This window comes from Condylura cristata, unplaced genomic scaffold, assembly GCF_000260355.1.
Source record: "Condylura cristata isolate star-nosed mole 26May11 unplaced genomic scaffold, ConCri1.0 scaffold00055, whole genome shotgun sequence".
Taxonomy (NCBI): Eukaryota; Metazoa; Chordata; class Mammalia; order Eulipotyphla; family Talpidae; genus Condylura; species Condylura cristata.
Window position 1 is genome coordinate 1,050,232 of NW_004567156.1, and position 24,211 is coordinate 1,074,442.

Genomic DNA, 24,211 nt, shown 5'->3' on the forward strand with positions numbered 1-24,211 from the left:
GCGTCCTAACCTGTTGTAATACCAGGGAGGGCCCTGATGAAACTTTAAAAAATATATATATATATATATATAATAGTTTATTTTTACATCATTTTCTGCCTTTTTCCATCTCAGTTGTAATCCCCTTGGGCTTCCCATCACCAGATCACCTGTGTGCCGTCACCACAGTCCAGGGCACTCCCCTCCCCTCACCATTTTTGATCCCCTTCCCCATTCCACCTGGTATATAGTTGTTCATTATTACTATTATTTTCTCCCCTGGTCCTTTATACTCCTGCTATGAGTAAAACCATAAGTATTTTTCCTTTTCTTTCTGGCTTATCAGATAAATCTTAAAAAATTATTGAAAGAGATAAACAAAGACTTGAATAAATAATTATACCATAGTTACACATGGAAGAGACTCAATATTAAGATGTGTGAAAATGCTGGGAAAGGCCCTCCTTGGTGGCGCAGTCGTTTGGAGCTCTGCACTGCGAAGCTAAGCCAAGCTGTGGCTGCATCAGCGGGAGTTCGATCCCCGCCCGAGGTGTGCAGCAGACCTCTCCTGACCACCCGCTGCTCCCCTCAGCAGTGTACTTCTCCATCTGCTTGTTCGGCTCCCTTCTATGTTTCTGGTGAATCCTCTTACCACCCCTGCACCTCTCTACCCCATTTCTGTATGCATAAATAAATAAAATATTTTTTAAATACTAGGAAAAAGAATATGAATGAATTATCACTCTTGAGACTGGACAAATCTGAAAACCTTAGTAATGTTGAGTGGGAAAAAGAAAACCACAGAAATTTACATACAACTTGACACCATTGGATTAAACTTTAAAATACATTAAATTTAATGATCCAGTACATGAAAGAAAGGAAGCAAACTGAGAATTCTGTCACACAAGATAGAGGGTCTTTAATGAATTGGCAATATAGTAAATATACAAGTTTTTTTTTATTTTTCTTGTGTCTAGCACCTTATAACATGTAAACTCTTTAGCTTTATTTCAGGCACATATAATGAAAAGCAGGCCAGTTGAACCTACCCATATAATCAACACCCAGACCAAAACACATCATCTAAAACACATCTGGAAGACCCTCTCCAGAACACTACCAGTTACTATCCAACCCCCTAAGGGTAACAAGATCTTGATTTCTAACCTCATACATTGCTGATTTTTAAATATTTTAAAGAAATGGAGTCATACAATGTGTGTTTTTTTGTTTCTGGCTTCTTTCAGTGTTAGTCTGGCTTCTATTAGTTTGAGAGATTCAGCTTTGTTGCTTTCTCTGCTGTGAGATATTCCATGTTTCTACTCCATTATACAGTTGGGCTTTAGATAGTCTTTGGTATGCATAGAACAGTTCATCAAAAACAATGTTAAGGCCTTCCCTGGTGGTATAACAGGTTGAAGCACAGTACTATGAGGCTGTCTAAAGCCACTGAAGCACTAGTTTGATCCCCTGCCAGAGAGGTGACCCACATGGTGTGGCAGACCTCTCCTGTCCTACCTGCTGCTCCCCTTAGCAGTGTATTTCAGTCAATCTGCCTGTTCTGCTCCCTGTTCTATTTCTGGTGAATCCCCTAACCCCCTCCCCTCTTCTGGCCTGTACCCCAGTTCTTGTATGCATAAACAAATCTTTAAAAAAATGTTAAAAATAAATGGCCTTTGGGGCCTCCCTGTTGGTGCAACAGCTTAAAGCACAAAGCTATCCACAGCTGCTTCAGCACAGTTGATCCTTGCCCAGGGAGGTGATGCACATGAAATAGCAGATCTCTCCTGTCTCCCCCGCTGCTCCCCTCAGCAGTGTACTTCGTCAATCTGCCTATTCTGCTCCCCACTCTGTCTGGTGAATCCTCTCACTGACCCTGCAATTCTGGCTTGTACCCCAGTTCTATATACATACATAAATAAATCTTTTTAAAAATGTTGTTTAGGGTTGCATAAGTTCGATCCCAGGCTAGGGAGCTGACCCACAATGCCAAAAGCAGATCTCTCCTGTTTTGGCTGCTGCTCCCCTCAGAAGTGTATTTTCAGTACAGGCTGTTCTTCTCCCCACTCTGTCGCTGGTAAATCCTCTCACCCTACAGCCTCCAAGCAACCTCTGACCGACGCCCCAGCTCTTGTATGCGTATATGAATCTTTAAAAGAAAACACACACACACACACACATATGTGTGTGTGTTAACCTTCTCCTTGAATAACAACTTAATACACTTGCTGGAAACTCAAGAGAGGTCTGTTATGCTAGGCAGCCATGGGAAAAGTCATCTTAAATCACTGTGAGGTGCTGAACTGTGGGTGCTATCTTGTGTAGGGTTCCAGTCTTTTTTCTTTTTTTCTACTCTTTTTTCTTTTCTTTTCTTTTCCTTTCTTTTCTTTTCTTTTCTTTTCTTTTCTTTTCTTTTTCTTTTCAGAGTTCCATTCTGTGGAGACCAACACGAAGACCCACCTTTCAGTCGTGGCTGACCTCTTAGGGATAGAGAAGAGAACACAGAAATACCTCCAGACAGGTGGGCGTGGGCAGCCACCAGACCTCTGCTCAGACCTCTTAGCATGGAGAGTCTTAGGTCTACGTGCTCAGCCAATGGGTGAGGATACCATCCTCAGAGCAATGTGAACTGAATCTTCCCCCTTTGGGACAGAAAGGTGGTAACTCCTTCTATCCAGTAGATACTGCAGCTAGGCTTTATCTCCCAGCGTCTCATCCTCTTGAGAGGCGCCATGTCACTCCTGACAGGCAGTGTGGTCTTTATCTGGGCTTTGTTTCCTGGCTGGGAACACCAGGGCTGAGGACTTGGCAGGCTCTGCTCATGGCGGTCTTATTCCTTCTCCTTCTGTTTCTCTGTGGGTGCTCCCAGGCTCCTGCAGGTAAGGAACTGGAAGTGGGGGATTCTTCAACTAGTCACAAGGTTGGGAAGAATGGCTAATGTTTCTATGGGGAACCAGCTAACTCAAAAAGATAGATTTACCCCAACTGACCTCTTGGCCTAAAACTGGGGAAGGCTTACAGACAATGAGAGCCCAGGTCATGTACAATTTTCTTTATTTTATTTGAAGATTTATTTATTTATGCATATAAGAACTGGGTAGAGGACAGAGGTGTGGGGAGAAGATTCACCAGAGACAGAGTGGGGAGCAGAACAGGCAGATCTACTGAAATACACTGCTGAGAGGAGCAGTGGGCAAGACAGGGGAGGTCTGCTATGCCATGTGGGTCACCTTTCTGGCTGGGGATCAAACTCATGTTGCAGCTAGCTTCATAGAGCTGCACTTTATTTTATTTTATTAATTAAAGTATTTATTTATTACACATATAGAACTGGGGTACAGGCTAAAGGTGCACCCTATTGCACCACCAGGGAGGGCCCATTGTACCATCAGGAGGGCCCTAAAATTTCCTTTAGAAACTAAAAACAGGTCAATAAATGCTTCTAGAAAAAAAGAAAGCTAGGAGGTCGAGAAACGGACATCTGCCAACTATTTGGCGTTTGCTCTCTTCCTTCGGATTCCCTCCATCTGGGGGGGAGTGGGAACACCCCTGCTCTCTCCTTGACACCTCACTTTTTTGTAGCTGTTGTTGGAGAAATAGGCTCACAACCAGGCTTGTGTCTGGGAACCTGGGAGGGAAGGAAGGCAGGAGGAGGGAGGGGGTGGTTGACCTGTTACTCCTCTCTGGCCTGTCCTAATCCCTTCCCTACAGATAACATCCAGGCCATCTTTGTGGCCTTGGGGGAGGCAATGGAGCTGCCCTGCCCCACACCACCCAAACTGCATGGGGACGAGCTCCTGTCCTGGTTCCACAGCCCTGCCACAGGCTCCTCCACTGCGCTGGTGGCTCAGGTCCAGGTGGCCAGGCTGGCACCAGAGCACTGGAGACCTAGAAGAGAGTCCAGGCTCAAGCTGCTGGCGAACTACTCTTTGTGGCTGGAAAAGTCCAAGGAGGGTGACGCAGGGCGCTACTGGTGCACTGTGCTGGGGCGGCAGCACAGGTACCAGAACTGGAAGGTGTATGACGTGTCTGTGCTCAGGGGTGAGTAGACGCGTGCAGCCCCGGGGTGACTAGGGGCTGGAGAAGCCCAGGCAAAGAACTGAGGGATCCCTCTCTCCCTGCAGGGTCCCAGTTACCCGCTAGGGCTGCAGATGGCTCCCCCTGCTCTGTCCTCCTGTGCTCTGTGACACCCACCAGGCGCCTGGACTCTGTGACCTGGCTGGAGGAGAAAGGCCCTGTGAAGGGCCATGGACAGTCCTTCTGGGGCGATGGGGCAGCCCTGCTCTTGGTGTGTCCTGGGGAGGGGCTTCCTGAGCCCAGAGTCCATAGACCAAGAGTCATCCAATGCGTCTTGCCTCAGAACAAAGGGATCAGCTTTACCCTGGCAGGTAAACCAAGGGAGGACATGGGAACCCTGTGGGAAGGGTGTTTCCTCTGGCACCTCCTGCTCCCTCAGGCAAGGGGAGGAGTTGAGAGTGGAGGCAAATCTGTCATTAGCCAGGTCAGAGAGGGTGACTTTTTTTTTTTAAAGACTTATTTATTTATGTATCCAAAAACTGGGGTACAGGTCAGAGAGGTGGAGGGAGGGAGAGGATTTACCAGAGTCAGAGTGGGGAGCAGGATAGGCAGGCTGACGAAGTACACTGCTGAGGGGAGCGGGTTGGGGGTGAGGTGAGGGGAGACAGGAGAGGTCAGCTGCACCATGTGGGTCAGCTCCCAGGCTGGGGATCTAACTCACACTGCAGTGGCTGTGGATAGCTTCATAGTGCTGTGCTTTAACCCATTGGGCCACCGGGGAAGGCCCCAGAGGGGGTGATTTCTGGTGAAACAGACCACCTTCCGTAAGAAGAGGGTGTTGGGTAAGTCAGCTTTCCCACAGAACAGGCCATTAGCCAAGAAGGAGAAAGATTCTGGTGGAATACACATTTGTTTAGAAATAGTCATCTGTAATTTTTCTGGAATATCTCTTAGCAGAGAGGAAGAAAATAACAATGATTGTTGGGCGAGTTGTCTTTTGAAGAAAAGATATATACGCATTGATGTTATAATGGCCCTTTGACAGTGGAGGCAGGAGAAAAAAAGTATAATTGTTTTATATAAAAAGTCCATTATAGAGGAAAAAAACACTACTGGATATAAAATACCCCATTTACAAGGCAGGAGGGAGGAACAAATGACCGTTATTTTGGTAAGCAAGGGCCAATTAGTGGACAGAGATGGATCTCATTTCCCTTTACACCCTCAGTGCCCAATAATGTGCCTGGCATGTGGTGGGCATCAGCAAATGCTTATGGAGTGAGAGGAAGAATAAATAGATGGGAGGCACTTCATTTTTTCTTGAAAGGGTGGATTATTATGAAGGGAATGAGGAAACGTCTCAGTTGCAGCAATGGTCCGCTCTTGGACTCGCTGTCCCTGATGGGTGGGGTTGGGGGTGGCGGGGCAGGGATTCTCTACTGAGGTTGCCTTATAAGGTCAGGGTGGGGACCTAGAACAAGGGTCAAGCCGGGTGGTAAATTCTGGGGGTACGAACATTTAGGAAGGTTTCATTTGGAAGAACCCACCGGATACTGGGGCTAAGCCTTTCTTTGCAGTACAGGGATAGACACCCTCGCCACCTTCTTCCTTATCCCTCCAATTTTGCCCTTACTGCAGCCTCCACGGACGACTTTCCTTCCAACTGTGCCTCTCCCACGGGCTGGGATGTGCCATGGATCCTGATGCTGTCGCTCACAGCAGTTCTGGGGTTCACCATCCTGGCCCTCAGTGTTGTGCTCTGCAGGTGGAGGGCCCAGGTGGCTCACTGCAGAGGTGAGTCAGTGGACACCAGGAGAGGGCTGGGCACAGCCCTGCCTCTAAGCCTGTCTTCTCCAGGGGAGGCAGGTGGTCAGGACTAGACCTCTGTGTTATCTGGTGAGGTCTACCACACCTCGTGTTGCTCCCTCTCTCCCAGAAGTCTCGGTTCCTCGCTTCAAACCGGAAATCCAGGTCTATGAGAACATCCACTTGGCCTGTCTCAGGTGAGGAGCAATGAGGAGAGCAGAGGCTTAAATCCCAGAGACGGCTGGGGTTGGATGGGAATGGGGCCCTAGTTCTGAAGAGATGGAGAATGGACATGTCCTTAATTTGTCTTTCTGCTTTGTAAAACCCATAGACCACCTGTCCCCAAGACCAGATGATCTCAGTAACACCTCCTGCTGTGAAGTGTGACCCGCTGTCTCCCTGGCCATCTGGCACCTGAAGGATCCCCTGAAACCCTTTGTGGAGGGTGGGGGAGGGAGGCTGAGAGTGCTATTTCACAGCCCAGCTGGTCTTCAGCAGCCAAGGGGTGTGTGTGTGTGTATGTGTGTGTGTGTGTGTGTGTGTGTTGGGCTGAGAGGTTGTGGGAGGGGAGAGGCTCAAGGAAAGGGGAGCATTATTCCATGATGTTGCCTACAAAAACATGTGGTCTTCTATCTTTCAGCAGCCAGCGGAGGGGTGGAGCTGAGCCCTGTACTGTGGGCCTGAGGGGAACATGAGCTGGGTGGCAGGGTGCTGAAGGGATGGGGTAGGTAGAGAGGAGTCTGGAGTCCAGAGCTTAGCAGTGGTGGAGAATCAGTTTGAGCATCCAAAGGACAAACCGGGGAAACTGAAGAAGAGAGAGGGAAGACACTTAAGTCAGAGTAAGGGAAGGGGTGGAAAAAACGATAGAGAGAAGTAAAAGCACAAAGTGCTCTCTGGGAGCCTGGGAGTGAGGGACAGTGAGAACGGAAATAATTTAAGTTACCTCCAAATTAAGCCAGACATGAGAAGTTGAGAGCCAGTGAGCAGAACTCCTTAGATGGAAGAGGAGGGAACTGAGTCAGCATAGGGGTGCCTTGGGTTGCCCCCTGCACCCCCCCCCCCACATCCTCCTTATCCTAACTGCTCTGTTGTTGCACAGAGCATCCGGAGCAGCTTATCCTCACCCTGGCATCCTGGCAGCCTAGAATCACATGCCATCTCCTTGTGTGAGTGGACTCCCCAGTGGGGTGTGTGTGCGCCCCTGCTTGCCAGCGATCTGTGAACCTGGGACAAGTCTGAGCTGGTGGAAAGGGGAGGGCACCAATGTTTCCAACTCATCCATCCCCTGGTTTCAGGCAGAAATGAGCTGGATTCCCAGGCACACCCTCAGAAGCAAACCCGGCAGGTGCCCTTTTGGGTTTCTGCTTAAGCTTGGGCCTCACTGGAGAAAAGCTTTCACCTAAGTCTTGCCTGAAGCTTGCATGCTGCAGTGGCTTAAGCTAAACTATTGGCAAGCACAAGGATGCGAATGACAAGAGATGAGAGTGAGGCGAAAATTAAGATTCAGGTTCCAGCACCCAGCCCCACCCACTGAGCAGCTACAGTTTATTTGTTTTTAGAGAACTCTCTCGTGTGTGTGTGTGTGTGTGTGTGTGTGTGTTTCCCCGCGCACGCGCGCGCACACACACAAACATACACACACAGGAATGTTACCAGATTGCCAGATAGCACTTTAATTACATTTACTCTTTATAGTTCCCCAAGCCCGCATACCTGAGTTCCCCACACCCAAATTCATCTTTCCCAGCAAGTTTCTCTGCCTCCTGGTGCCTGGTGCCCCTTCAGTCTTCTTGCCTGGGACAAGACCCTGCCTTGTTAGAGACCTACAGCTGAGAGAAGACGTTAGCAGCAGCATTTGGAGAAAACAGAAGCCGCAAAGACAGGTTCTTTATGGACCTGGGTTCCAGGCTGGTGCCTTCAGGGACAGGGGCTCTGCCCACGGGATCAGAACTTGGGAGGAGTCTGTGCAGGGCCAGGATCTGAGGTCTACAGGTTCCTGTACTTATCTGGAATCTGTGCAGGTGTTTCTAGGGCTTTGGCCCTTCTGTGATGCTGCAGGAGCCCTGGGTTGAGGGCTGCAGGTCGGTGCAAGGCTAGTGGAGGAGATAGCCTCCCCAGATCCAGCTGGTGAGGAGGGGCAACAGGGTGGTGAGGAGCGGGCTGGGGGTGCCCTGAAGCCTGGCGGCCATGTTGCACAGATCCTGCTCACAACAGTGGTGCCGCAGAGCATAGTTTCGCTCCCGGTGGGTGGTGTGGCCAGGCAGGGAGCACTGGGCACGTGGGAGGCAGCCCTTCCGCTGGATGACCTCATTGTGTTCTGTGGAGGGGGGTGGGGGATACAGAGTTGGAGACAGGAAGGCGGTGAGGGCCAGGAGACAGCAGGAAAGGCAGGATGGATGGATAGGGAACCGTGGAGAAGGCCTCTTGGGCCAGAGTCCTACCTGAGGTGCCAGTACTGATGCTGCAAGCTTCGTCATCTTGACATTTGGTGACAGCAGGGTAGCAGGGCTTGGTGAAGCCGCAGGTGTAACAGAGCCGCCCTGGGCTAGGGGATGTGGCGAGGCCTGCGGTTTGAGGAGAATCAGGACAGGAGGAGAGGCAAACGGGCCGGGAGAGGGGCTGAGCCCCCATCCCAGAAGGGATGACATACAAGGTACAGGAAGGAAGAAGGGCACAGTGTAGAGAAAGACGCAGGGAAGGGAGGGGAGAACACATAGGGAGAGAAAAAGCCCCAGAGGCAAGAGGGATGCAGGGACTGTGGACAGAGAATTGGAAGAACACAGAGAATGATAAAAAGCAAGACAGGTGTTGCGAGGGCAGTGAGAAAGTTCAGCAGATGGTGCGAGAGACAGATGAGAACAGAAGAATTGACATGGACTAGCCCAGCATGGTGAGGCGGAGAGGTAAAGGCATGGCAGAGATGCCACAGGAAGGAACTGTTATTCTCAAATTCTTTTGAAAGGCAACTTTTCCTGTTTGCTTTATCAGCCTGGGCTGAGGCTGCTCCCAGGATGTTCCCTGGGAGCTCTTCTTTCCAGCACCCCTATAGCACTCCGCTTGGCCTCTTCTAGTCCCTCATCCCCTGCACCCCTAGCTCTCAAGCTCCTCCACAAGACCCTGCCCCAGCCCTCAGCCACCCCTTCCCTTGCCCCCCTTACCAAGAGCCCCACAGAGGAACAGACTGCAGAGGAAGATGCTGGAGGTACCCATGACTGATCCCAGGGCTCTGGAGACTGGGAGAATGTGAGCTGTACCCCTGAGTTTCCCAGAGTTAGAGAATCAAGCGGGGACGACGGGTAAATAAACACACCTAAGGGGTGAATTTGGAGAGGTGCCAAGACCAAGTTCACCAGTTTGACAGTAGGGCCCAGCCTGCCAGCACCGCACCCCCGGCCTCTCACCACTCCCACTCCCTGTCGGCTCTTGCCTGCAGGGTCTTCTCTGTTCTCAAAGTGTTGGTCTCTTAGCTAGCTGTGTCTGCCACTCCTGAGTAGTGTCTGTCACCTCCCCTCTACGTCTCCTCCCCTTCCCTCCCCCCTCCCCTCCCCTCCCTTCCTTCCCCTCCCCTCATCTCCAAGCTGTTGTCTGCTCTCTTAACTTGCCTCCTTTTTGTTTTCTCCGTCTCTCCCTCCCCCCTCCCTTGTGTTGACGTCTCTCAAGGTCACCTTCCTAAACAGCCCTGGCCCAGATCTGCGTGTGGTGTTTGCGTGTGCATCAACAATCTCCCCTCCCACCCCATTCCCTATACACAAAGCCCAGTTGTAAGCGGGACCCCACCCAGCTTCAGATCCCTTTGATTCCCCCAAGCCTCAACATTCCCACCCCATAATTATCCCTCCCAGCTTTACTACCTTGGACGAAAGAATCCATCACCGGGTGAGGCTAGAGGAAGGATGTGTTCCCACCAGGACTGGGGTAGGGTTGGGGGTGCGGGTCCAATGACTAGGAAGGTGTGCAGGGGTAAAATTTGGGGTGGAAGGTGCTAGGGTTCGGAAGATTGAGGTTTCAGGGATGGGGGAAAGAGGAAAGCCTGCTTGGAGACCAGGAGGAGAGAGGTGGGCGCTGGGTGGGCAGCAGAGACACAGGTGTCCATGAGCAGCAGTGTCCATAAACTTTTATATCTTAGCACCACTTTACACTCCTACAAAGCACTGAAGACCCCGAAGCAGCGTTTCTTTGTGTGAGTTATGTCGCTATTGGCTGTGTCAGACAGAACGTTTAAAATAGGTTCATTTAAAAACAAATAATAAACTTTTGCATGTTAATAAACCATGGTTTCATAAGAAATAACTTCTTTCCCAGCAACACGGAAGAGTGGTGTTGCCTTACATTTGGGGGAGTCTTCATAGACTCACACTTCACAGAAGAAAGCTGCTTTTGCATGCATTTTGTTGGACTATGTTGTTTTGGTTAAAGTATATGAAGAAGATCTGATCGCACACAGGTACGTATTTGGAAAAGGAACACTCTTGGGGCCCCACTGAAAGAGCCACAGAGACCCCCCCCCAGATGTTCTAGGGCCACCACTGCGGGGATGTTTGCAGAAGATGCAGGAGTTCAAGGGCTCCAGAGGATGCTCATTGCTCTTTCTCCTAGGGAGCCCCTCCCTGTCCCCATTGGGGCCCCTGGTGCCCTCTGGGGGAGACTCTTTCCTCCCTTTTTTATTACCCCATAAAGTCCAAGGCCAGGGGGGTATAAGACTGGCAGTGCCGGGTCAGGGAGGGGGGTGGGTGGGAGGGAGCAGCGAGACAGACACTGGCAGGCACAATGAACCCCCGACTCTGGATCCTGCTCTGCACCCTGCTGGGGGCTGCTCTGGGTAAGGAGGCAGCCGAGGCGCCCTAACAGGCCTGTCCCGCTCTGCCAAACTCCCCTTCCCAGAACCCAAGTCTAGCATGTCCTGTCTCCTGCCAGGAAACCGAATGCGGTGCTACGACTGCACAGGAGGTCCGGGCAGCTCCTGCAAAGAGACCACCTGCCGCGAGGGCGAGCGCTGTGGCTTCCTGGAGCGCAAGCCCCAGCCAGGCCCGGTGCAGACCAAGCTCTCCGGAAACCGTGAGTGCCCAGTTTTCTATCGTCCCCCAGCCCTTCCCTGCCTCCCGCCCCACTTCAGTCCTTCTGGCTTTCAGGACCTTCCAGATTCAGTCGGGCTCAGTGCAGATGGTGCCGGCCGGGTAAGGCAGCTGGCACCGGGCCACTCGCAAAGAGCCCTCCTAATGCTCCAATCCCCCCACCTCTACCCCACCCCCACTCCCCAGCATCTCCTAGGCCCGCTCACTCACAAATGGTTAGAAAAGCTCTGTTTCTGCAAGTCAGGGGCCAAAATATGAAACCAACTTTCAGGGATCCGTTAAAGTATCAATGAAGGGCCAGGGAGATATATTATTGTGTGTATGTTTAATTTTTTTTACTTTGAAATAATTTAGGTCCATAGAAAAGTCACAAGAAATAGTTCAGGTGTCTGCGGATCCTTTCTCCCAGCTTCCTCTGTTACCATCTTACACAGAGCCATAGTAGAGTTACCGGAAAGTAACATTGCCTCAGAAAGGGCTGGCTGACCTCTAGACCTTTTCAGGGGAGCCACTGTCCCTCTCAGGCTCATTTTTGGCACTGGGAGTCCACCCAGAAGCCCACGTTACATTTAGTTCTTAGACCTTCTTGGTCTCCTTTTGTGAAGATTTTTAGTCTTTCTTTATCTTTGATGACCTGGACACTTTTGAACAGACACGAGAACTGATTTTATAGAATATCCTTTAATTTGGACTTTATCTGATATTTTTTTGACGATTATATTGAGGTTGGGAATGTTGAGGGGGAAAATCACCGAAATGCTTTTGGTCTTTTCTGGTGTGTTTCACCAGAATATATTAGCTCTGGAGGTCTCCCGGTGGTACAAAGGGTTAAACACTATGAAACTATTGATAGCCACTGAATCATGAGTGCATTCCTGGCTAGGGAGCTGGAGCTGAACCCATGATACAGCAGACCTCTCTTGTCTTACCTGCTGCTCCCCTCAGCATTGTATTTCAGTAGATCTACCTGTTCTGCTCCCCACGCTGTCTCTTGTGAGTTCTCCCACCCTCCCTCCCGTGTACCCCAGATCTTGTTTGCATAAATAATCTTTTATATAGATATATACATATATGTATATATTAACTCTGATCATTTTTTTTAAGATTTATTTATTTATGCACATAGAACTGGGGTACAGGCCAGAAGTGCAGGGGATTAGAGGATTCACCAGAGACAGAGTGGGGAGCAGAACAGGCAGACTGAGGAAGTACACTGCTGAGGGGAGTATGTGGGCTTCTGGGTGGACTCCCATTGCCAAAAATGACAGGAGAGGTCTGCAGCATCATGTGGGTCACCTCCAGGCTGTGGGATCATACTAGAGCTGAAGCAGCTGCTGCTAGCTTCTAGTTTCATAGTGCTGTGCATTCAATCTATGTGCCACCAGGGAGGGCCCCTGATCACTTGGTTTTAGAGAGAAGTTTTTTGAGGGGAGAGAGTTCCTTTGGGCTCCTTGAAGTCACATCTGCTCTGCCCTGTTAGACCCCAGGCCAGGGGTCTAACAACCTGGTCTCATCCTTTCTCTCAGCTTCAGTGACTTTGATTCATCACCATCCAACTTGCGTGGCGGCCCATCATTGCAACCAAGTGGAGACAGAGCTGGTGGGAGACACGACCTATACAACCCACAGAGACTGCTGCTTTGGAGACCTGTGCAACAGTGCTGTGCCTGGGGCCCAGGCATGCATCCTGGCGGTGGCAGCCACCGCCCTGGCCTGGCTCTTACCAGGACTCTGGAGAGGGTAGTGGAGTAGGAGGAAGGGAAGGGAGCAGGGGAGTGAGTGCAGTCTGAACTGAGAAGACCACCACTCTCTGTAAGCCATTAAAGCCTATCCACCACTCAAGAGCTGCCTGGAAAATTCCATCTATGTTTTGTGAAGGGGAGCGTGGGGTCATCCACACTCTGGTTTGGGGGGTTACCAAGCATAATGGGGCTTATTGATGATGGTACACTCCATAAGCCCCAAACCACTATACCCCAAAGGGTGAGGGATAATCTGCCCTAAGTGAGAGCACTGCCCCGTGCCTTAAGTTCCACTGCTGGAGAATTTTCCCTCAATGAGGATCTCTGTGGAGAGCAGGTGCATGCCTGAGTGGGGCCACCAGCATTCCTTGAGCCTAGCTGTCTGGGTTAGTTCCCCCCCTCTCCGCTGCAATTTGACTCACCATGACTATTTTGAATTGCAAAAGAAATGTAAGCCTTGTGACTGGGGGCGTGGCTTGGTATCCCACTTAGCAACCAGCCCAGATGAGGTATGACACTAACTAGACAGAGGGCCTGAGACCTGGAAAGAGGGGCCTGGTTCCATCCCCATGTCCCATGCAACTTTCCTACTCTTTCTGGGGAGCCCTCAGGCCAGGCTGCTCCTCTTTCTTGGCAGTACATCAGAGGTGTGGTCTAAATTTAGGATAGGATTGTTTCTGTAAACACTGGGGCCTGTGTGCCAGCCCCAGACACTGGAAAGGAGTATGAAGGCCTGAAGAACCAGTTTCTCCATTTCACGGTCAAGCCTCCCTGAGATACTCCCTAAAGAATTCGGTGAACGTTGGGGCCTGAGTGTTATTTCCTGGGAGGAGAACAGGTCTTCTGACAATAAATGCACAATTAATCAGAGACAGACATTTATTATTCAAAATGAAAAGAGGTGAGCATGGGGATGGGATACACTGGGAACCAGGATTTGAGGTCATCGGATCCTTTTTAGGAACCCTCATCAGGAGCATGACAGAACCCCCGTTTCAGGACCAACCTTTCCCAAGGACAGGAATCCCAATCCTTCCCCAAGCAGGACACAGGGGAGTGCAGGAGGCAAAGTGGGCAACCCTTCTAGGGGCCAGTGGAAGGTCTGGCGTGGTCTAGAGGGAAATGAGGAGGGGCTTGGGAAAAGCAGAGTGGAGGGCACGGGGTGGGAGGATGGACAGGGAGACCACTGTCTAATTAAAGAAATGTGAAGGATCTTGAGAAATGCTTTTCAGAGCAAAGGGGGCGAGGGGGAGACCCTTTGGGGAAGCCAGGGATATGGCCAAGGCTGAGGCAGGTGGGAGGAGGGCCAGCCATGGAGCAAGTTTCAGTGCAGCAGCCAGAGACCAAGGCCAGCCAAAGAGGTGAGGAAGACCAGGGCCAGGCCGGGCGTGGGGCGGGGTGCAGGGCTATTACAGCTGTCTCTATCGCAGCAGGTGGTGTTGTAGGTCAGGCCCAGCTTGTGGTTGGTTTGGTTGAGGGCTTCCACACAGGGTTCTTTCTCTGTGCCGCATCGAAGATTGGAATAAAGCCACATCTTACCTGGGGGCAGGAATAGCAGTGGGGTCAGCTAGGATGGGCAGCTGGCACTCCTGAGCTTACCTCTCCATCCTGTGCACCCACCCAGGGGAGATTCCATCCCAGCTCTGCCCCTGAATCTCCCCCTATATCTTCTCACTCTAATATTCCTGAACCTCTTTCCCTGGGCCCCTTACCCAATCCTGGTTCTATTGCTGGTTGTGAGACCTTGGAGCTGTTATTGTCACTTCCTATGGCTATTTCCTCCGTATAGTAAACAGTACCTACATCATAGAGCTGTCATGGATTTTAATGTAAACAACCCATGTAAAGGCAAAGAATGGTGTCTGGCACCTATACTCCTTGGACAAATGTCATCATTGCTGCAATTCTCTATTTCATCTGTCTTAGCTGGCTGTGGTGTCCTTAATTGCCCCGCCTCCTCCCCAGCCATAATGTCCCTCCTTGAGCAGGCCCCTATCCCTGAAATCAGGCAAATTACCAAGGTACACGTTTGTGGTCAGGCATCTTTGCCCCTGGGCCAGGAGGCAGGACTGGCGGTCAATGCAGCCCAGCATGGGGACCTTGTAGCAGGAGTGACAGCGAATTTGAGCTGGAAAGACACAAGTCAGGCTGAGGTGATGGGGTGACTCACTTGGGGATGAGCTGAGCTGGGGGGCAGGGTGGAGAAGAACCAATCAAGTAGGTGTTTCAACCTGTTTGGCCTGGCAGGGACAGGACAGGTGACTAATCCAGCAAAAGTAGAAGTGGGTGAGGGTGAGGTTGTTGCTCTGAGAATAGTCCACACCCTAAAAATCTCCCTTCCCTCCACCCCCTTTGTGAATGAGTCAAGGGGGGCAGAGCTATCAACAACAATTGGGGGGAGAGTTGAGGCTAGATGAATAGGTGGAATGTGAGACCACAAGGTGGGGGAATAAAGAAAGAGCAGGGGTGGGGTGGAGCAGAAGAAGGAATTCAGAAGACTGGAGCATACATGGGGAAATTGGAAGGTAAAAAATAAAACCATAGAGGTTACAACACTTGGAACTTAACAAGAAATCCACCTGTGACCAGCTTTAGTAAATGACTTTTCACCTTCTGGGCCCATCAAGAGCGTGGGAAGAGGAACCAGAGCTGGGAATCCCTTCGCCCCAGTATTTCTCAGACAGAAAGGAAGAGTATTTGGGAAGTAGATCTTCTGATCTATGCTGGGTACATTACAATATGGAGAGTGTGGATACAGCAGATGGTACCCCTAAAATTCCTGCCTCAGAGAATTCAAAGTTTGAGGGATGAGTGAGGTGAATGTACTTCAATGAAACCCACTGAGGGTGTGTGTGGGGTGAACAGCCTGACATCCCTGGTGAATGCCCTGGTAGGTCAGGGAAACCTGCCGGGATTCAGGAGGCTCTACGAGGTTACTGGAATCCTCTACACCTAGCTAGGAGTGTACACACACCAGGGGCGAACAAAGAAAGGTCACTGCCAACGGACTGATCAAGAAGTTCCTAATGGAACAGGTGCGGGGTTGGGGGTGCAGAGGAAGCCCAAGCCTGAATTCCTGGGTTCTGAAAGGACACCCGATTGTATGTAAGTGGTTAGAGGAGAAAGCAGGTAAGCTGGATCTTGGGAAAGCTTGTATTAGAGTGGGGCTGGCAGGGGAGCCCCATATCAGAATTTCCAAGTGGGGTGTACTTTGGAGTGAAGAAGAGTAAAGCAGGAGCCCTGGCAGGTCAGATGAGGGGAGTTGGAGGGGAAGGGGAGTATGAAGAATTGGATCAAAGACCCTGTCACAGGGACACAGGGAGGTCCATCCTAAGAGCACAGGATGGGGTGGGGAGAGGGGGCAGTGGGTCTGAGGGGCACATGGGATGCTGAATAGGGGTAGAGGGGGCAGAGGGTGGGGCATAAAAGTTCTGAGTGGGTTAGCCAGGGCCATGGAGTCCCCAGTGCTTACCTGAGATGCCACAGAACAGAGAAGCCAGGACAAGCAGCAGAAGGCCTTTCATGGTGAGGATCTCGGCAAGAGGGGCGACAAGCAGCAGACAGATTTTCAGAAGCCACCTCTGGAAGGTGAGCAGTCTTTTGGATTTTATAATTCTCAACGGTCCCTCCCTCCCCTGCCTCCTGTGGCCCCTCCTTCTTCACTAAGCACAGCTGAGTTGACTTTAGAAAAGACCAGACATGGGGAGGGACTGAGGAGTGGGTGGAGTTGTGGGAATGGGAGAGAGGGTTGTGGGAGGGGAGGGGCACTAGCAGCCAACTCAATTTTGGGCCTTGGTTTCATTTCAGATTTGCATTTGCGCCACCTCCCCCCTATCTTCTAGCCCCCCTGCCTAATCTCCCCCCAACCCCCAGTCCTTTGAAGGGGCATCCCCAAATGTCCCATAATGGCAAGGTCTACTGATTCCTGGGATATGAACAATATAGGGTGTGACCAAAGATGACTGCAAAATTTGGGGTTATTGGTGGGGCCATGTGAACAGAAATTGAGGATAAAAGCGACCATATTAGTTTTGATTCTCTGCCCTGCCCCTGCTCATCCACAGAATGAAGGAGCCAGGTTTGCGGGATGTCACAGAGTTTCTGTGCTATCACAGCAGTGGAGGAAGGGGCTGGGATGGCCTGTTAAGGAAAGGCTGCAGCAGCCCCCCTGGAGGTTCTCTTGCCCTGGTTACACTCTGGCTTGTGTGAACTCAGTTGCGAGAGACCAGAGGGAGACCCTGAAGTCCTGGGTGTGGGGCATATGCACCTGTTCTGAAGTGCTTCCAAAATCAAAACCTGTCAACTTGGGTGGGGCACGATGGCCTGGAGGCACAGTATGGGCACTCAGAGGTGGGAAGGAGGCTAAAATAAGAAAAGAAATAGTGATAACAATGGCAAGAGTAGTGCACCCTTGTGTCAGTCATTGTTTTAAGCACAGGTATGGCTTTATTTAGTTCTCATGATACTCTGCCAGATAGGTGCTTTTAACCAACTTAGGCCCGGAAGAGTTAAGCAACTTGCCTGCATCATGAAGCTAGCAGATGGTGAAATCAAGATCTGAACTCAGACCGCCAGCCTCCAGAATTCCTAATGCTAAGACCACAATGCTTCGCTGTAGGAGTTGGTTAAAGAATACTAAGATGCTTGTAAGTGGCCAGAGCACGGAGTTTTAAGTGGGCATTGTTAGAAGACTGAGCTTGTCAGCGGAGAGGATTCCCAGAAGGATCTCCGCAGTAGGTGGCCCCACCCCCCGCTCTTATCCGAGTCCACAGACCCGCTCACCACCCCCACCCCCATACCCCAGCTTCCCTCCGGTCTTCACCGATTCATTCCCCTCTTCTCCCCATAACACCCCAGCCATGGCCCTGTTTCTGCAGCTGCTGCCGCTGCTGCTGTCGAGGGCCCAAGGCGACCCCGCGGGTAAGCGGTCCCTGGGAAAGTCGGCGTGGAGCTTAAACACTGAGGCAGGAGGAGAGGGCGCCTGGCGGTTGTGATAGAGAAAGATCCAGAATAGGAGGAGAGCAGAGAGGAGAGGAGGCGGGAGTGGGGTGTGTGAATTGTGGACTTGTCCTAACATCACCCCCGTTTCCCCTTCCCCTAGCTTCACTGCACGGCAGTCCCGGGGACCGGGTGAATCTTTCCTGCATTGGGGTCTCGCATCCGATCCGTTGGGCCTGGGCGCCTAGCTTCCCCACCTGCAAGGGCCTGTCCAAAGGACGCCGCCCGATCCTGTGGGCCTCATCGAGCGAGATCCCCACGGTGTCTCCCCTCCAGCCCTTCGCTGGCCGCCTACGAGCTCTGGACCCTGGTATTCGGCGGCTGGAGCTGCTCCTGAGCGCCGGGGACTCGGGCACCTTTGTCTGCAGAGGCCGCCACGAGGATGAGAGCCGTTTGGTGCTTCACGTGCTGGGGGATGGACCCGAATGCAGGGCTCCCGGGCATACCCAGGGTAAGGCAAAGCCCTCGAACCCTCCCCACGTGGAGGGAGGGAGGCCTTCCTTGGGGGTGCTGGGTCCTCGCACCCGGGCCCGGCATCCATTTCCCCTCCACGGTTTCCCCAGGGTCCGTGTATCCCCAGATCCTGATCCCGCTTCTGGGCGCTGGGCTGGTGCTGGGACTCGGGGCCTTGGGCATGGTCTGGTGGCGACGCAGGTGAGCGCGAAGGGCGGGGCCTGGCTTAATGAGTCTGGACCGGAGCCCCGAGGGGCGGGGCCAGAACCGGCGTCGACCGGGAAAGAGAAAAAAAAAGCAACTCAGGTCCAGACCCTGGGGTGTGGTTGGAGAAGACTAGGTCAGGTCAGAACTTGGGGACGCGATCTCAAGATGGTGGGGGGAGCCTCAGTCGTTTTGTGGGTCGAGGCTGGTAAGTTGCCGGGTGTTTGTCGGCTGGGCCCGGAACAAACCAGACAAAACTCCAGGCACTGAAAGATTCTTCTTCCCTTAAAGGCGCTCGCCCCCGCACCAGCTTCCACCACGCCCCAGCTTTGGTGAGCCTAACTCCACCCCATTTTCCTTCCCCTACCCGCACATCCCCCACCCCTTAATTTCCAAGCGTCTGAGCCCTTGCTGGGAGCAGACAAGTTGGTCACCTCCTCTCAATCCTTCAGCTCTGTCCCCCCAATCTAGCTCCACTTGTGAAAGCCGAGTCCCAGAAGCCAGTAAAGGAGGAACCTAAGCTTCCAGAGGACCTGGACCAGGAGCCGGTAAGGACTGGGGGATGGGAGGGTCTGGTCAGGACCCTTGGGAGTGGGCCAGGAAAAACAGACCTGGATCCCCAACAGAGGTAGACTGGAGCCCCTCCTGCCTCATTCCCCACTTTGCAGAGCCTGCTGTACGCAGACCTGGACCACATGGCCCTCAGAAGGTCCTGCAGGTTGTCCCCAGTGGTTCCTGCTGATGCTTCCACCATCTATGCAGTTGTGGTTTGAAGAGAAGCCCATCCTCCAAGCCTCGAAAACTGGAGGCTCCAGTTCTGCATAAACCTCCTCTACTTCTTGGCCCCTCACCCAGAAAAAGAAGGCATCATGGGATAGAAATGGGCACTAGTCTGGGAGTCAGGATCTCCCAGACCCTCTCTGCTCCTCCAGTTACCGCATCTCTCCTTTCATTTCCATGTCTTCTTCCCCACCGGTGTCCCCTCTAAGCCTGACCCACCCAGCCCTGTCCCCTCATCTTAACACCAACTCCCAGAGGGTTGCCTCATCTCTTCCCTCCCAAATTTAGCTCTTTGAATTGGGTGTCACACCTGTCTCTTCCATTTTCACGCCACTCCCACTCCTCACTGAAACTGCTCATTGAGCTCAGTGAGGTCACCAGGGATGTCTTAATGACCACACCCAGTAACATTTTGTAGCATTCATTCAGCTTGGCCTCTGATTACTCTGTACTTTAAGTTCTGTTTTTCTTTTATGTCCTTCTTTCTGGACTCTTCTTCCTTGCTTCCCAATGCCTTAGTATTTCTCACCATTCTAGGTTTGTCCTCTTCTTTATCAGCTGTCTCTTTTTTTTTCTGAGAAGCTGTTATCAATGGGCCAGTTCTCAACCCCTTACCTCTGCACACAATACCCAGTGTTCTCTCTGGTTCTCTCAGACTGTTCCAAACAGTCCTGGGGACATCCCCCTTCTGGATGGCTGTAGGCACTTTTGCACACAGCATGTCCAAAACCCAACTGTTGGTCATTTCTAAAACAACTCACTTAATCCTTTTTGCTTTCTCTCTTGACCATCCCAGCTGCCTGAACCAGAAGCCAGGAGTCATTCAGACCTTCCTCCCACACAATAAACAAAGTCCTGTCTTTCTATTTTGTTTCTACCTATTTTGATGTCACAGTCAAATCCACACCTTTCTTCATGCTTAGTGTACCACCCCAATGCATTGTATTTGAAATTTCCTCCTTGGATTATCCATAGCCCCACCTCATCTTTCTGCCCTTGCCTCCTCCCTGAGGCCAGACCCATCCTCCCCCCATGCTCACCGGCTCCAGTCAGCCTGTATTTCAGAACTTCAGTATTTCTCTCCTGAGCCTTTAGCTCTAGACCCGTGGGCGTGGGTTTGGTCTCACAGTTGTCTCCAGCTTATCTGTCACTCCACAGGCACACAACATACTGGACTTTAGTGAAATTCTCTATGGCCCCAAACATGCCTTTGCCGAGTGCAGTTCCTTCCTCCTGGATTACCCTTTTCCTGCCCACCCCCCCTCTACCCCGCCCCCAGTCTGCCTGGCTTATTTATCCTCAGGACTCAGTTCAAGTGTAGTCTTTTCTGGAAAACCATTTCTGACCCACTTTTCCCACCCTGGCATACACTTTGGTGCCCCAGGAGCCCCCTTATTTCTAACAGCCTCCTGCGAATTATTCCATTACAACCTGTATTTCAATTTATAATCAAGTTTTTTTGTGCTGTGAACTCACTGATATCAAGAGACCCTCCCCTTTCACATCACAGCTTTAGTAAATGAGTGAATGAAAATGAATGTCCTTGAAAGCATTACTTTTCCCCCTCTGTCAACTCGGGGCAGATGGGCAATCTACCAATCACTGAATCATTTGACATTAGTATGTGGCCTTTGAATTCAGCACATGATTGTCTCATCTTCTCTCTGCTCTGCTCTGTACATGCTCCCAGCAATAGAAATTCTGCCCCAACCATCTCGCATCCAGGCATCTATGAAGGGCCTGGCCGATGAGTCAGGCAGTGCCTAATGACAACTTGATGAATAAAAGAGCCATCTTCAGGTTTCAGCCTTGCCCATATCCATGCCCCAGTAAGACACCAGCCACAGCCCAAGCTAAAAGGTCAGTTCTATTTTATTAGTTTTCGGGAAGAGGACTCACCCAGTGGGCTCTATCCTCTTTCCTACACTATGCCCACCTCCCATCTTGGGGCTGTCTCCCCACTATTACCTATTCACCATCCTCTACCTAGCCCTTCTTCCCCTCTGCTCACATGCTGCCCTATCCCTGGCAAGCCAGTAACCCCCAGGTGAGGGCCTCAGCTGTGGGGGCGTGTGCTGAGCACCAAGCAGAGGGAGCTGAGCCCAGCACCTGCCTTCTCCAGTTCTGAGCAGGACACAGGTACCAGGGTGACATCAGAGAGCTTCTGCAATGCCTGCAGGAAGGACATGGAGTGGGAGAGGAGAGTAAGACCCCAAAGTTACGGTTAGGTCCCCCTTCCAGCCAGCTCACCCAGGTTTCAAGAGAAAGGACCCTTCCTTGCTCCCACTATGAAGGCCTGCTTGGTGGCCATGGTGGCGCTTCTGTCTCCCCTTACCTCCTGGCTGTTGGGCAGGTCCCCACCTCCACGGTGCAGGAGGAAAGGGGGCACACCAGGCAATCCTGGACGCAGAAAGAGACAGTCAGCAGCTGCATCATCTGGGATGGTCAGCGAGGCATAGGGATGATCTGTCAACACTGCCATTGCCTGGGGAAAAGGAAGAAGGAAGTGCTCAGAGCCTTGCTCCACTACTGAGTCCGGCTGCCTTAGCACCACTAAAGGTTGCCACAGAATCACATTTATGGGACTATAATGACAGCAAGTACATAGTGCTCACCACGTGTCAGCCAACCTTCTAAGCGCATTAGTAAACCTTTACTAGTTCCCACCTCTACTCACAGCCAGTTCTTTCCACCTGCAACCTACTTCCCTTCTCCCACCTGTTCCTCCCATATATCACCCCTATTATGGGGTCTCCCAATTCCTTGTCGCACAATAGCAACTATGTGTTTTTACACTAGATGGATGGATAGCTTAGTGAGGGCAGGGTTTGGAACTGGGTTCTCAGAACCTCCCCGCTTCTAGGACCCACCCCCACAATTCATAGCCACGCCCACATTCTTTGGCCACGCCCCTCCTCACCCTGACCGCCTTTTGTGCAGCGTCGCTACTGCCAGCCACTACAGTGCGTGGTCCCCCCATGCCACAGAGGCCCCGCAGGTGGGAGGGGCTCGAGACTGGCACGGTAGAGACCGCGAAGTCCTAGGGAGAAGAAGAAAATGTAAGGACGCAAGAAGGGTGAGGGGATGCCCTCAAAAACAGGCTTTTTTCCATCTCTCCCTTCTCAGCGCCCCACTTCCGACCCCAGTCTGCAGCCTTATTCGTATCCCCCCACTAAGGCTGGCCCGGGTCCTCACCCGGAACGTGTCAGCCACGATCTCAGCTCCTCGGTGATTGGTCCATTTGGAGAGGCCTACGAAAAACTCCCGGCCTGCCCGAAGGCCAGAGGTTGGAAGGGAGGGAGTGAGTGGGAAACTAGGCACGAGGTGGCCCATTCTCCCAAACTCTGCGTTCTAGTGCGAAGCCCCAGGGGTGCAGGCACCCCAGCCTCACCAGTGAAGAGAACATCAGTGCCATCCAGAGTTGCGTTCTCGTCTGCCATCTCCACAATTCGGAGCCCGAGGTCCTGGAGGGCTTTTCGGACTCCATCAACCTTAGAGCAGAAGAGGAAGCCGGTTGAGATAGTCCCACCTCCAAGTCCTGTTAAAGCCTGATGTCTGCTTTTCTTCCTCCACCTCGCATCCAGGCACTCACCTCCGGCCTGCGGGCGGGGCTCCAGGGCCGCGTGATTAGGGCTGTGTCCCCTTGGATCACGGCGGTGTCACCGAGCAGGGGTCCCAGCGGCAGTGACTCTTCAGGAGGCAGTTCCAACAGCTGCAGCCCTAATCGCTGCCTCAGTTTACCTCCCAGCACCCCATGCTCCCTCTGAGCTTTGGCCAGGTCCAGAGCCGGGAGGCCAGCTCCCGCACCTTCTCCCGACGCCAGGCTCTCCGGGACCCCCCGGATCAGGGCGTGGGAGCAGCGGCCCAGCCCCTCCCCCGGTGTCCCCATCCCATTCACAAAATCGTCCCCTCCAGCCGCGCTGATTTCTTAGTTTTTCTTTTTACTTCACCTGTCTGGAAGAAGAGACAGAAAGTGGAGAAGCAGAGAAAGAGACATGCAGAGAAGGGCATTGGGGGTGGGTGGTTAAGAGCGCCCGGGTCTTCCTCCAGTCATCTCCCGGCGCCCCTCCCACTGGGCCCCACCCCCTCCAGACCTTCCTTTCCTGCCGACCCCACTCTACCCAGCACCCGCGAGGGTCTGTTTCTTCAGGGAGAGTCCAAAGAACAAGATCAGAATCCCTAATCTCTAAAACACCTGTTGCCCCAGCTCGGGGGTTTCGCGAGGTCCCTGCCGGGAGCCCCTCTTGGCAGCCGCTAGGATGCGCTCACTCCCCAAAAATGCAGCGGTTCCGCCCCCTTAACCCTCAGCTGCTCGAGGCCGTAAGGACCCGAAGTGCTGCGGCGAGGGACCCACAGAGGTTATGGAACTGAAGGGAACAGCTGGGGAGAGTCAGGGCTTGTGGGGGTGCAAGTCTGGAGTGTCCGAATGAGAAAGAGAGAGAGGGGCAAGGAGAAAAAATTAGAGTCTTAAGAGTTAAATATTCTCTCCACCCCAGCGGTCACGCTGCCCCTAACGCGACCCAGTACAAACCAGACCGTGTCCCGAAGGACTGGGAGAAGATGGGGTGGGGGTGGGGCATGGGGGCGTGGTTCCGGGGAGCGGTGCCACTCTGTTCCAGAACCTGGTCCCCTGATCTCCCCGTCCATCTTCCCCCAAAGTCCATCCTACTCAGCCTGCATCCAAATGTCCTCCCTGCACTCTGTCCAGTGCAGGTGCGGTCCCAGCCCCCACCTCCAAACTCCAGCCCCGGCAGGGTCCAAGGGACACCTCCACCCCAGACTCACCTCCAGCAGCTACCCCCACGCCAGCCGTTCTGTGATCGTGGCTGGGACCCCACCCCCCCTGAGGTCAGAGTTGAGGAAGAGAGGAGCTCTAATCTTCAAGCCTAGACTGGAGCTCTAGCTTTTGAGGGGTCTCTGAGTAGGCGAGCTGAAGAATTAATGGGGCGGGGGCGCGATGGTCTGGCGGCTCCCGGGCATTGTCTAAGCGGGACGGGGCGGGGTGCAAAAGGCCACGCCCATTCCGCCTAGCCATGCCGCGCCCACTCCACGGGGACTGCGCTCCCCCTTCTCTGAACTCCGCCCCGCCCCGCCAGTGCTGCCCAGGCCCACCCGGATCAGGCGGGCCCTGGCGGCTGGGCTGCAAATTCGACATGG

At 52.4% G+C, this 24,211-nt stretch overlaps 6 protein-coding genes across 10 annotated transcripts; 3 read left to right on the forward strand and 3 right to left on the reverse strand.

Annotated features, from left to right (window-relative positions):
* Window positions 1-2,803: 2,803 nt before the first annotated feature.
* LY6G6F (lymphocyte antigen 6 complex, locus G6F) lies at window positions 2,804-6,289 on the forward strand. The gene is made up of 6 exons (XM_012734389.1): window positions 2,804-2,861; window positions 3,694-4,023; window positions 4,107-4,370; window positions 5,638-5,793; window positions 5,936-6,002; window positions 6,137-6,289. The coding sequence occupies exons 1-6, from the start codon at window positions 2,804-2,806 to the stop codon at window positions 6,159-6,161; spliced, it is 900 nt and encodes a 299-aa protein (XP_012589843.1). The 3' UTR covers window positions 6,162-6,289.
* A 1,163-nt stretch (window positions 6,290-7,452) lies between these two features.
* On the reverse strand, window positions 7,453-9,308 carry LOC105854555 (sperm acrosome membrane-associated protein 4-like). The gene is made up of 3 exons (XM_012734391.1): window positions 8,964-9,308; window positions 8,247-8,369; window positions 7,453-8,122 (listed from the first exon to the last, which is right to left on the reverse strand). Exons 1-3 carry the CDS (start codon window positions 9,013-9,015, stop codon window positions 7,899-7,901), a joined length of 399 nt encoding a protein of 132 aa, XP_012589845.1. The 5' UTR covers window positions 9,016-9,308; the 3' UTR covers window positions 7,453-7,898.
* Window positions 9,309-10,572: 1,264 nt separating this feature from the next.
* LY6G6D (lymphocyte antigen 6 complex, locus G6D) lies at window positions 10,573-12,660 on the forward strand. The gene is made up of 3 exons (XM_012734390.1): window positions 10,573-10,624; window positions 10,720-10,860; window positions 12,404-12,660. Exons 1-3 carry the CDS (start codon window positions 10,573-10,575, stop codon window positions 12,619-12,621), a joined length of 411 nt encoding a protein of 136 aa, XP_012589844.1. The 3' UTR covers window positions 12,622-12,660.
* An 824-nt stretch (window positions 12,661-13,484) lies between these two features.
* On the reverse strand, window positions 13,485-20,127 carry LY6G6C (lymphocyte antigen 6 complex, locus G6C). 2 transcript variants are annotated; one of them, XM_012734388.1, is made up of 4 exons: window positions 20,095-20,127; window positions 16,092-16,200; window positions 14,637-14,747; window positions 13,485-14,158 (listed from the first exon to the last, which is right to left on the reverse strand). In XM_012734388.1, the coding sequence occupies exons 2-4, from the start codon at window positions 16,141-16,143 to the stop codon at window positions 13,944-13,946; spliced, it is 378 nt and encodes a 125-aa protein (XP_012589842.1). In that variant the 5' UTR covers window positions 16,144-16,200; window positions 20,095-20,127; the 3' UTR covers window positions 13,485-13,943. The 2 variants fall into 2 exon arrangements, with proteins under 2 accessions (XP_012589842.1, XP_004695191.1); XM_004695134.2 differs by lacking the exon at window positions 20,095-20,127 and having other exon boundaries at window positions 16,092-16,222.
* On the forward strand, window positions 17,479-19,047 carry LOC101627749 (chromosome unknown open reading frame, human C6orf25). Of its 3 annotated transcripts, XM_004695135.1 has the most exons (6): window positions 17,479-17,539; window positions 17,721-18,068; window positions 18,181-18,271; window positions 18,566-18,606; window positions 18,746-18,822; window positions 18,943-19,047. In XM_004695135.1, exons 1-6 carry the CDS (start codon window positions 17,479-17,481, stop codon window positions 19,045-19,047), a joined length of 723 nt encoding a protein of 240 aa, XP_004695192.1. The 3 variants fall into 3 exon arrangements, with proteins under 3 accessions (XP_004695192.1, XP_004695193.1, XP_004695194.1); XM_004695136.1 differs by lacking the exon at window positions 18,181-18,271 and having other exon boundaries at window positions 18,727-18,822; XM_004695137.1 differs by lacking the exons at window positions 18,181-18,271; window positions 18,566-18,606.
* Window positions 20,128-20,907: 780 nt separating the features above from the next.
* On the reverse strand, window positions 20,908-24,048 carry DDAH2 (dimethylarginine dimethylaminohydrolase 2). Of its 2 annotated transcripts, none has more exons than XM_004695138.2 (7): window positions 23,840-24,048; window positions 22,647-23,008; window positions 22,446-22,545; window positions 22,250-22,323; window positions 21,975-22,094; window positions 21,390-21,539; window positions 20,908-21,227 (listed from the first exon to the last, which is right to left on the reverse strand). In XM_004695138.2, the coding sequence occupies exons 2-7, from the start codon at window positions 22,941-22,943 to the stop codon at window positions 21,111-21,113; spliced, it is 858 nt and encodes a 285-aa protein (XP_004695195.1). In that variant the 5' UTR covers window positions 22,944-23,008; window positions 23,840-24,048; the 3' UTR covers window positions 20,908-21,110. The 2 variants fall into 2 exon arrangements, with proteins under 2 accessions (XP_004695195.1, XP_012589825.1); XM_012734371.1 differs by lacking the exon at window positions 23,840-24,048 and adding an exon at window positions 23,149-23,448.
* Window positions 24,049-24,211: the final 163 nt, after the last annotated feature.

Excerpts from the sequence above, each read along its gene's own strand:
- LY6G6F (XM_012734389.1), top strand. The coding sequence starts at position 2,804 with ATGGCGGTCTTATTCCTTCTCCTTCTGTTTCTCTGTGGGTGCTCCCAG. Across the intron at positions 4,024-4,106 it reads TGACGTGTCTGTGCTCAGGG|GGTCCCAGTTACCCGCTAGG; the intron begins GTGAGTAGACGC and ends CTCTCCCTGCAG. Across the intron at positions 5,794-5,935 it reads CCAGGTGGCTCACTGCAGAG|AAGTCTCGGTTCCTCGCTTC; the intron begins GTGAGTCAGTGG and ends CCTCTCTCCCAG.
- LOC105854555 (XM_012734391.1), bottom strand. The coding sequence starts at position 9,015 with ATGGGTACCTCCAGCATCTTCCTCTGCAGTCTGTTCCTCTGTGGGGCT. Across the intron at positions 8,370-8,963 it reads GTTCCTCTGTGGGGCTCTTG|GCCTCGCCACATCCCCTAGC; the intron begins GTAAGGGGGGCA and ends CTCAAACCGCAG. Across the intron at positions 8,123-8,246 it reads CATCAGTACTGGCACCTCAG|AACACAATGAGGTCATCCAG; the intron begins GTAGGACTCTGG and ends CCCCCTCCACAG.
- DDAH2 (XM_004695138.2), bottom strand. The coding sequence starts at position 22,943 with ATGGGGACACCGGGGGAGGGGCTGGGCCGCTGCTCCCACGCCCTGATC. Across the intron at positions 22,324-22,445 it reads CACTGATGTTCTCTTCACTG|GCCGGGAGTTTTTCGTAGGC; the intron begins GTGAGGCTGGGG and ends GCCTTCGGGCAG. Across the intron at positions 21,228-21,389 it reads ACCTGCCCAACAGCCAGGAG|GCATTGCAGAAGCTCTCTGA; the intron begins GTAAGGGGAGAC and ends TCCTTCCTGCAG.
- LY6G6C (XM_012734388.1), bottom strand. The coding sequence starts at position 16,143 with ATGAAAGGCCTTCTGCTGCTTGTCCTGGCTTCTCTGTTCTGTGGCATC. Across the intron at positions 14,748-16,091 it reads TCTGTTCTGTGGCATCTCAG|CTCAAATTCGCTGTCACTCC; the intron begins GTAAGCACTGGG and ends GTGTCTTTCCAG. Across the intron at positions 14,159-14,636 it reads GACCACAAACGTGTACCTTG|GTAAGATGTGGCTTTATTCC; the intron begins GTAATTTGCCTG and ends TCCTGCCCCCAG.
- LY6G6D (XM_012734390.1), top strand. The coding sequence starts at position 10,573 with ATGAACCCCCGACTCTGGATCCTGCTCTGCACCCTGCTGGGGGCTGCT. Across the intron at positions 10,625-10,719 it reads CCTGCTGGGGGCTGCTCTGG|GAAACCGAATGCGGTGCTAC; the intron begins GTAAGGAGGCAG and ends GTCTCCTGCCAG. Across the intron at positions 10,861-12,403 it reads GACCAAGCTCTCCGGAAACC|CTTCAGTGACTTTGATTCAT; the intron begins GTGAGTGCCCAG and ends CCTTTCTCTCAG.
- LOC101627749 (XM_004695135.1), top strand. The coding sequence starts at position 17,479 with ATGGCCCTGTTTCTGCAGCTGCTGCCGCTGCTGCTGTCGAGGGCCCAA. Across the intron at positions 18,069-18,180 it reads GGCTCCCGGGCATACCCAGG|GGTCCGTGTATCCCCAGATC; the intron begins GTAAGGCAAAGC and ends CGGTTTCCCCAG. Across the intron at positions 18,272-18,565 it reads ATGGTCTGGTGGCGACGCAG|GCGCTCGCCCCCGCACCAGC; the intron begins GTGAGCGCGAAG and ends CTTCCCTTAAAG.